This window comes from Urocampus carinirostris, chromosome 4, assembly GCF_059441175.1.
Source record: "Urocampus carinirostris isolate Australia breed hairy pipefish chromosome 4, RoL_Ucar_1.0, whole genome shotgun sequence".
NCBI lineage: Eukaryota > Metazoa > Chordata > Actinopteri > Syngnathiformes > Syngnathidae > Urocampus > Urocampus carinirostris.
The window spans coordinates 1625103-1635067 of NC_142352.1; the positions used below are offsets into that span (position 1 = coordinate 1625103).

General features: G+C 43.0%; 1 protein-coding gene across 2 annotated transcripts in view; it reads right to left on the reverse strand.

Moving 5' to 3' along the window:
* mtss2b (MTSS I-BAR domain containing 2b) overlaps positions 1–9588 on the reverse strand; it is a 57024-nt gene extending 47436 nt beyond the window's left edge. The window contains exon 1 of one of the 2 annotated variants that reach the window (XM_088333117.1): positions 9388–9588. In XM_088333117.1, coding sequence (XP_088189243.1) covers positions 9388–9474 — 87 coding nt within the window. In that variant the 5' untranslated portion in view covers positions 9475–9588. The remainder of the gene's footprint in view (positions 1–9387) is intronic. The other variant, XM_088333118.1, reaches the window with a different exon arrangement.
* Positions 9589–9965: the final 377 nt, after the last annotated feature.

Below are 9965 nucleotides of genomic sequence, written 5' to 3' on the forward strand. Positions count from 1 at the left end.
AGACGTGGTCGAGATCAAAACAGATCGGAATTCGGGACGAAAGAGCAGACGTGGTCGAGATCAAAACAGATCGTAGCGGGAGACAAACAGGAGCAAAAAACGGGACAGGCGAAAAAGGGCTTGCCGTGCAAAAACAGAGATTCACTGACGGACCGACCAAAGGGGACTGACAGGACAGAGTTTCAATACTGACAGAGAGCCAATCAGTCAACAAGCCGCAGCTGGCCCCGCGGCCAATTGGGTGCCATGGCAACCGTGACCGAAGCTGGCGCCACACGGCGGGACCCATTGGGCGCCGTGGCAACCGTGACAGAAACATTAAGAGTTAATATGTAAATAAATCCATCAATAAGAAATAAATTGAAGGGACAGTTTGGATTACCCTACCTCAAGGTTGATGACATAATTGTCTGCCATGTTGCTGCTATAAGTATCCGATAAACCAAAAACATGAGGAAAAATCGTGCATCATTGAGTTTCTGTGCATAATATTTTTGCTTGTTATTTTAGGTTGCACAAGAGGATACAGCGAAACAAAACACACTGTCCCTTTAACTTTCATGTTATGGAGGGGACTGGGGGGTCCCAACCTTCAACCTTATCTGTTTCAAATAACTCACTTTGGAATGGATGTAACGGCAACGTCCCCTTTTTGGACACTTCCCGGACATACCAATTCACCTTGTACCATAATGAAGTTTGATAACATGAAGTTCTGAGCGTGATTAAAACATCCAAGGCAATGCATTGATAAAATCATGTTCTCACCGTACGTAATTATGTCGGTTGGAGAGACATTCTCAACTACAGAACATGACGCAAATTTCTCACTTCTTGGCTTTCTAACAAGTTTAGCAACTTCAAACACCGTCACCTGATCCTTGTGGTCTCAGATATCTGAGACATGATCTGGTCAAGTGTCCCAGGTCCGTATAAAATGAGTAGCTGATCAATAGCGGGTCCTCATTTTCTCCGAACCGACTGACTCGCCGCACGTCGGCCGCACTGCGGCCTTGAGTTCAGCACGTTGCGACCCACCGAAGCACGAGACCAAATCTCTCCCCAACCACAAGTAAGATGATGGTTTCAGATTTAACTCCGTGTTTGCTGGTGCTTGGAAATGAGCGTTTTCTGTACAAGGGAATCTCCCCAAATCGACTAGCATGATAGCGGGAAACTTTCTTTTTGTGCTAGCAACTTCCAAACTTTCGCGGTCGAAAACTCCCATAATCTCCGGCATTACACCCCCCCCCCCCCCCCTCGTCATTAATTTTCTGTGGTAATAAATTGTATGTGTTATTTCAATCCCATAATTCATTGAATCCATTTTCTTTAGTCGCTAGTAGTAGGATTAATAGTTCATATCAGAACTCAACGAACTCAAAGTAATAATGTAATAGAACACAATAATGTAATAGAACACAAGTAACACCTAGAGGCAAATTTGTTTACTGATTACAGTGAAGAATAATTCGTCTCAATCCTAACGATTTTCAAAATGAAAGCTAGAAAAATCCCCTACACCTGCTTTAAAGAGACAGTGTGTATGTATGGATTGATTTAAGATTTGAATTTAAGGTTCTGTTGATATAACAGAAAATTATTCATGGACTTGCTCCTTCATATCTTTCAGATTTAATTTCCCCCTAGGTTCCGGTTCGGAGCCTCCGCTCTGAAAATGCTGGATTACAAGTGATCCCAAGAGCCAAGAAGAGATCTGCAAATGGGAGAGGGTTCTCCATCCGGGCCCCAGTCCTGTGGAAATGCTCTTCCCCCTGAGTTTCCATCTGCAACCTCAGTAGAGCTGCTTCAATCTCAGTTTATAACACACTTAGATTCAATAATTTAAGAATGATGGAAGCTGTCGGTTCTTTTCCTTATGTTGAGGTTTTTGAGTTTTCCTTGCCTGCTGTCCATAATAGTCGGCAGTTTGCAATAGTCTCTTGTCTGTGCAGCCCTTTGAGACTCTTTGTGATTAAGGGCTATACAAATAAACATGGCTGAATTGACTTAAGGTTTTTGAGTTTTTCCTTGCCCTCATGTAGGTTGTAGATCAGGGGATGCTATCATAATAAGCTGTAGTTCACAACAGTCTGTAGTCTGTGTAGCCCTTTGAGACTTTCTGTAATTAAGGGCTATACAAATAAACTTGACTTGACTCATGTTGAGGTTTTTTAGTTTTCCTCTGCCCTTGTGTAGGTTTTAGATCAGGGGATGGTGTCATAATAGTTTGTAGTCTGTAATAGTCTCTGGTCTGTGAAGCACTTTGAGACTCTTTGTGATTAAGGGCTATGCAAATAAACATGACTTGACATGAGGTTTCTGAGTTTTTCCTTGCCCTCATGTAGGTTGTAGATCAGGGCATAGTGTCATAATAGTCTGTAATAGTCTGTGGTCTGTGCAGCACTTTGAGACTCTTTGTGATTAAGGGCGTCACAAATAAACAGGACTTGACTTGAGGTTTTTGAGTTTTTCCTTGCCCTCGTGTAGGTTTTAGATCAGGGCATAGTGTCATAATAGTCTGTGGTCTGTGCAGCACTTTGAGACTCTTTGTGATTAAGGGCGTCACAAATAAACAGGACTTGACTTGAGGTTTTTGAGTTTTTCCTTGCCCTCGTGTAGGTTTTAGATCAGGGCATAGTGTCATAATAGTCTGTGGTCTGTGCAGCACTTTGAGACTCTTTGTGATTAAGGGCGTCACAAATAAACAGGACTTGACTTGAGGTTTTTGAGTTTTTCCTTGCCCTCGTGTAGGTTTTAGATGAGGGGTTAGTGTCATAATAGTCTGTAGTTTGCAATAGTCTTTGATCTGTGCAGCTCTTTGAGACTCTTTGTGATTAAGGGCCAAACAAATAAACAGGACTTGACTTGACTTGACATTTGTCACCACTTCCTGTTCTCTCTCCTTTTTGGTTTTTGACAGTGCGTGCAGGCGCATTTTAATAGCCTTTACCAACATCTGTTTCCTTCTTTCAGGGCAAACGTGATCCTTTTTATTACATCAATTGAGGAAAGAGGCAATGCTCGGCTTCCAAGTCTTTTTTGCATAAATGATTTAATTTAAATTTGCTAACTTATATTATATTAATATCTCGTCCATCCATTTAATAAAGTGTAAAGAAGAGCCAAGCCGTTTCTTTTAAAACATTAGTGGAATAAGAAAGCTTGATGCGGTTGAGAAAAATGGTCGGATCAACCACTCTCTAACACGGAGGAGGACCTCTTGAAGCTTCCAAAAGTAGGTTCATCTTAACTTTATTCCTCTTTATAGCGCATATTATTTCATGGAATATTCATTTTTCTAGTACAAAACAATACAGGTTACTTATACAAGCCTTAAACATGCAAAATAGAGCGCCAACCAATTTACCAACAAATTCAAACTCCAGACCGAATCGTTCGTAATTCCGGCAGCGTCTGTATTAAGATGGAGTCGTATCAGTTAAATGAAGTACTGTATTTTCCGCACTATAAGGCGCACCTAAAAGTCTTCATTTTTTTCAAAAGCTGACCATGCGCCTTATAATACAGTGCGCTTTATATATGGATCAATATTGAATCGCAAAGTCTTCCAACTAACTTGCAGCCGCCGACTCGATTTTCCCCCGAACGCCAAGTAGTCCGCTGTGTATGCTGGGATTTATTTACCGGCGTTTCATTGGCTAACCAATGTGTCAATCATCATTTGAATCGATCACTATTGGCTAAAGTTATTCGGAGGTCAAGGGGCGGATCCTTTTTATCATTTACAGGCTGGCATAGGCTAAAGGGGCAAAACAAAGCCTGCAATTGGCCGAAAAAGATGAATGCGTATAGCACATGGCTGACGCCATACAGAACACATTTTTTTACTATTCTGTATTTGTAAATATTTTATTCTCCTGGATTTACTAAACTCTCGGATATAAGAGGACCATGGCTGCACATTATTATTGAACACAACGACTTCGGTGAGCTACTTCGGCTATATATTTTCCCTGTATCTTGTTTCAGACTGAACTCGGTGTTTCTGTGATAATCGGTGCAGATAATGGATGGAATGGAGTGTCTGTTTTTAAATTAAACTCAATTCCAAGTGTGTCTTTATTGTCATATGCACAGTAAAGTTGCGAGCGAAAATAGAAACTAAGGAATGGTTGGCATTTCTTGAATCCCAAGACTTTAACCTTCCGACGGAATGATGCATTTGAGTGACAATTTCAAATAAATAAAAAATATGTATGAATATATAAAATATATAAATTTTACAAAACTGAGGAAACAAAATGTATACAATTTTGGGTTTTCTTGTGTTTACGTTTAAAAATTCCAAAAGTGTAAAAGAAAACATAAAATAGTATATCAAAATAAGAAAAGAATACATTGAATATGTCATGATCACTGATGTGACTCTTTTGGCACCAACTGCCGCGGGTTCTGATTGGCTCCCTGTCCTTATTTAAACCCACTCCTATCTGTCCCCTTTTGTCAGTCCGTCTGCGAACCTCAGTCAACACTAGGCAAGCCTGTTTTGACCCTGACTCCCACCTGTCCCGTTTTTGCTCCCGTTTGTCTCCGGCTACGACCTGTTTTGATCCTGACCACGTCTGCTCTCCTGTTCCGACTTACGACCTGTTTCTGACCCTGACCAGGTTTTTTGCTCCCGTCTGTCACCGGCTTCTACTCGTTTTTGATCCTGACCACGTCTGCTCTCCTGTCCCGGCTTCCGACTACCTCTTCTCTCCTTTTCTGGCTTACGACTCGCTTCCCACCCTGACCACGTTTTTGCTCTCCTGTCCCGGCTACTGACCCGTTTTCTGTCCCTGACACCGCCATCGCTCGCCACGGAAGTCCCATTTCACAGCGACCTGCTTCCCGCATCCAGCGATCACCAGATCGTGGGCGCAACCCTTTCTCTTCCTTCTAATAAAAACTTTTGAGAAACGCAACGCAAGTGGGTCCTGTCTCTGTTCTGGTCTTGAAATGAACACATTATTAAAGTATTTGGTTTCATTTTTTTCACTTATATTGTAAAAATAAATATGATAAATAAATGAATGAGTGCAAATGAGGAAAAGATCAATCAATGACATAAAAAGAATTAAAACAAAAAATATATTTAAAAAATACGATTGTGTACAAGATAAAAACAAACCTTTGTATTTGTATCGGCTTTATGACATCATATATTTCTAAGATCATATCTCGACGACGTGATCACTTTGTGCCATCATCTGTTTGTGTCCTCTGAGAGCAATTCCACTGAAAGCAGTAAAAACGCAAAAGTACACAACATGAAAGTCGGCCGCCTCAGAAGTATTGCAGTGGCACTCTGGCCAAGATTAGATTTGGGTCCCGGGATTATGCTTTTTACAAAATTGGGAATTGGAAAAATATTAAAGAGACTGATATCGCTTAAGGACAATGCCCACAGACACGCTCTGCCCACTCACAGAAACGTGGATGTAGTACCGACGGCAGTCAGGGCAGCGCATTTGCCATCCCATTCATATAATAGTGTGTAAGTCAGCGGACTCTAACGTGGACTCTCCTGCCCCCTACAGCACACAGTGTGCATGTCAGTCCCCACGGAGGGAGCACCTCCACCTTGGTCTCGGTGATAGGAATTCCGTCTGTTTCAGAGAATCGGCACTTTCAACTCGGGTGACGAAAACCCCCGGCTCTATTGGCTCCCGGGTGGCTCTTCAGGTTGATTCTGTTGCATTAATCCATACATGACCAATTATCAGTAACATTATGCACAAAATGACCTAAAAGGAAGGAGAAATGCAGCAAAAAAAGAAAGAAGACAACAATGAAAAAGTAAATAAAAAAGGAAGCAAAAAAAAAAGAAAAAAAGGGAAAAAGACAGAGAAAGGAAAAACACAAAAAGGAATAAAAATAAGTTAAAATCTAGGAAAAAAGAAACAAACAAATTAGGAGATAAATAACAAAAACAAAAAAAGGAAGAAAAATAAGTAAAAAGCTGGGAACAATACAAACAGAAGAAGAAAAATTAAAAAAAAAAGGAAAAACATAAAAAAGGAATAAAAATGAGTTAACATTTAGGAAAAAAGAAACAAACAAATCAGGAAATAAATAAAAAAACAAAAAAAAGCAAGAAAAATAAGTAAAAAGCTGGAAACAATATAAACAGAAGAACAAAAAATTGAAAAAGAGAGAAAATATAAAAATGGAATAAAAACGAGTTAAAATGTAGGAAAAAAGAAACAAACAAATCAGGAAATACATAACAAAAACAAAAAAAAGCAAGAAAGAATAAATAAAAATCTGGGAACTATCTAAACAGAAGAAGAAAAATTAAAAGAAGAAATTGGAGATCAAAATTTTAAAAAGTAAAAAAAAACTAAATGGAAAAACTGAAAAAAAGGGAGAATGTAAAAAAAGGAAAAAACGAATAAAAGCTAGGGAAAAGAAGAGAAAAAAATGAATTAAAAACACAAAAAATAGGGACAAAAATGTTGTGCCTGCCATGCATTTGATATGACTCCCTGAGACTCGTGTCTGGTGACGCCGCTGCTTGGCGATGTTAGCTTAGCTGCTTAGCAATGTTAGCTTAGCTGCTTAGCGATGTTAGCTTCATTGCTTAGAGATGTTAGCTTAGCTGCTTAGCAATGTCAGCTTCGTTGATTAGCGATGTTAGCTTAGCTGCTTAAACATGTTAGCTTTGCTGCCTAGCCATGTTAGCTTAGCTGCTTAGCGATGTTAGCTTAGCTGCTTAGCAACGTGAGCTTCGCTACACAGCTCCGGCCATCTTTCATTTCAAGTTAATTTCAATTCATTAAAACAAAACAAACTAGTTCTGATGCGCTTGCAAAACCATCCAATCTGAGCCGTCTGAAGCACTATGCTAACCCGAACCTTTATAGCTCCGATTTGATCGACACTAACCCATCATCATCATTAGTATTGACTGTGTTTTTTTCTCAAAACACCATCACCAGCATGCGGTTGGTCGCCGGGCCGGTCAGGACCAACAGGATGAAGACTGGGATTCGAGTCCAGAACCCCAAAGCTGTGAGACAGATCTGATCGACACCAACAGAGCATTTTCATTATAACTGCGATTGTTTTTTCTCAATCTAATCGGAGAGTCCTAAAGCATTTTGGCACCTGTGGACTAGCACGTGATTGGTTGACGTCCCAGGTCAGGACAAATGAAGACGGACAGCCCGGGATTCGAACCTAGAACCCTCAGACCTTATTGATGCTAATTTAGCATTGCTATTATTATTATTGACTATGTTCGTCCCAAAAACCCTTCTGACCGAATCAGAGCACCCTGAAGCACTTAGGCACCTAAAACCTGAAGGGTTGTTGGGCCACGTCAGGGCAAACAGAGACAGACAGCCCGGGATTCGAACCCAGGCCCCTTAGACCTTATTAATGCTAGCTTAGCATTTATACTATTATTATTGACTATATTCGTCCCAAAAACCCTTCTGAACAAATCAGAGCACCCTGAAGCACTTGGGCGCCTTCGGACTTGCACGTGATTGGTTGTTGGGCCACATCAGGGCAAACAGACGGACAGCCCGGGATTCGAACCCAGAACCCTAAGACCTTATTAATGCTAACTAAGCATTGTTATTGTCATTATTGACTGGGTTTGTCCCAAAATTACTTCAGATTGGTTAAGAGCTGCCTGAAGCACTTGAATGCCTTTGGAGAAGCGTGCAATTGGTCGTTGGGCCACATCAGGACAGAATGAAGACCGGGATTCGAACCCAGAACCCACATATCTGGTCAACGCTAACACGGCATCATTATTTTTTACTATTATTGACTGTCTTTGTCCTCAAAACACTTGTAATTGGATTTGTCACAGCAAATGGTAAACAGTAAATGGTCTGCATTTCTATAACGCTTTTCAAGTCATTGAAGACCTCCCAAAGCGCTTTACAATGTGCTTCACACTTACCCATGCACACTCACACTCACACACCAATGGCGGAGATGCGGCCATGCATTATTGGTAAAATAATGTTCTCACACTACGTAACTGTCGATGGGAGGCACATTCTCAAGTACAGAACATCAGGCAAATTTCTCACTTCTTTGGATTTCCAACAAGTTCAGCAACTTCAAACACCGTCACCTGATCCTTGTGGTCTCATATATCTGAGACATGATCTGGTCAAGCGTCCCAGGTCCGTATAAAATGAGTAGTTGATCGATAGCTCGTCCTCATTTACTCCTAACTGACTGACTTACCGCGGCCATACGGGCCTGCACTGCGGCACGGCAAACAGGATAAAGACTGGGAATCGAACCTAGAACCCACAGAATCAAAACTAATCGAAAGGGTATTCGCATAGCACTTTTCAGACAGCGAATTGCAGCGTCTTCTGATCTGATCAGAGTCGCCTGAAGCATAGGACGTCCTTGGACAAGAACCTCATTTCAGGACGGACAAGAAACCCCAAGATGTGGACCGGGAACCCAGGACCCGCAGATCTGGTCCACGATAACTGAGCATTATTATTGACTGGGTTGCACTCAAAACAGAGAAAATTGGGGATGTCGGCTGTGATTTGAAACTCCACAGACCTGATGAACGCTAACTTAGCTTTATCCTCAGTAGGGTCTCGGGGGTGCTGGAGCCCATCCCAGCTATCTTCAGGCAATCACACCTAGGGACATTTTGGGAGTCACTGATTAACCATGTCTTAGGAAAGTGGGAGGACATCGCAGAGTCCAGAGGAACCCTACGGGGAGAACATGCAAACTTCGCCAGGGGAGGCTCGTCGATGGAATCGAACCCTGGACCTCTACTCCGCGGGGCTGACGAGCAAACCACTCGGCCCACTTAGCATGATTATTATGACGATCATCCACCGGGTTCAACAACCAATCACAGAGCTGAATTTTCAGGCCACAACATTAGGTACACCCCAAAATGACGAAGGCACGCGCGGGCGCACAAAGGGATGCTGAGGAATGACGTGCGTGCACGCGCACGGGGGGAGAAGGGGTTGGGGGGAGTGGGAGTGCACGTCGAGTGGGGGCATGTCGGGTGGGGGGTGGATGGGGGGGGGGGTAGTGATGAAGCCGTGAGAGCGATGAATGAATGAATGAAGCATATTTCTTGGAACGCATGACAATGAAGGACATAGGGGCGGTAGTATCATTTGGGGAGGGGGGGGACGTCTGATGGCTATGGGGGGGGGGGGCTCCGTGACAGCGATGAACGAATGAATAAAGCGTCATATTGGGGAGGGGTGGGGGCTGCGTGGGGAAAGGATGAAAACAAAATGAGAATCACGGTTTTTGGGGGGTGGGGGGGTTCAGTCTGGAAGTGACACGAGAGGGGAGGGGGCGTGGGGGGGCAACGTAGGAGGGAAAAGGGGGGGTTGTCGAAAAAAATCAATAAAATAGCGTATTTACCTTCATGTCATTGACAATGGCCTGGAAAAGCCCCCCCAGGGCCCCGCATTCCTTCTCCACCGTCTCCATGTTGGCCAAATCCACCATTCGGGCGCGTGCACGTGCGCGCGCCGACAGCGCGCCACCCGAATATGAGAAAGAAAAGAAAAAGGGAAAAAAGGGGAAAAGGGGGAATCTTTTCCAAGCGACCCTCTTGCTGCTGCACGCTCCCTCGAGAAGAAGATGATGCTGATTCTCTCTCTCTCTCTCTCTCTCTCTCTCTCTCTCTCTCTCTCTCTCTCTCGGTGCCGGGACGCGCACGCGCATTGGCGCAACCTGCGTGGATTCGTCAGAAAGGGCGAGGGATGAAGGGATGTGCGCGAGCCCGCCTGGTTCGTGCACACGCACGGCGCGCATGCTGATTGGTCGCGGGGAGAGGGTGTGCGCCAACCAACGCCACCGTGTCACGTGGTCGCCCCGGTCGCCACCGCCTACTCTACGCAGAAAATAAATATGGATTAGTAAAGATCTTATTTTGAATATTAAAGTCTTTCTTTTCTAATTATAAAGTATTTTATTGATTTTTTTATTTAATTTAT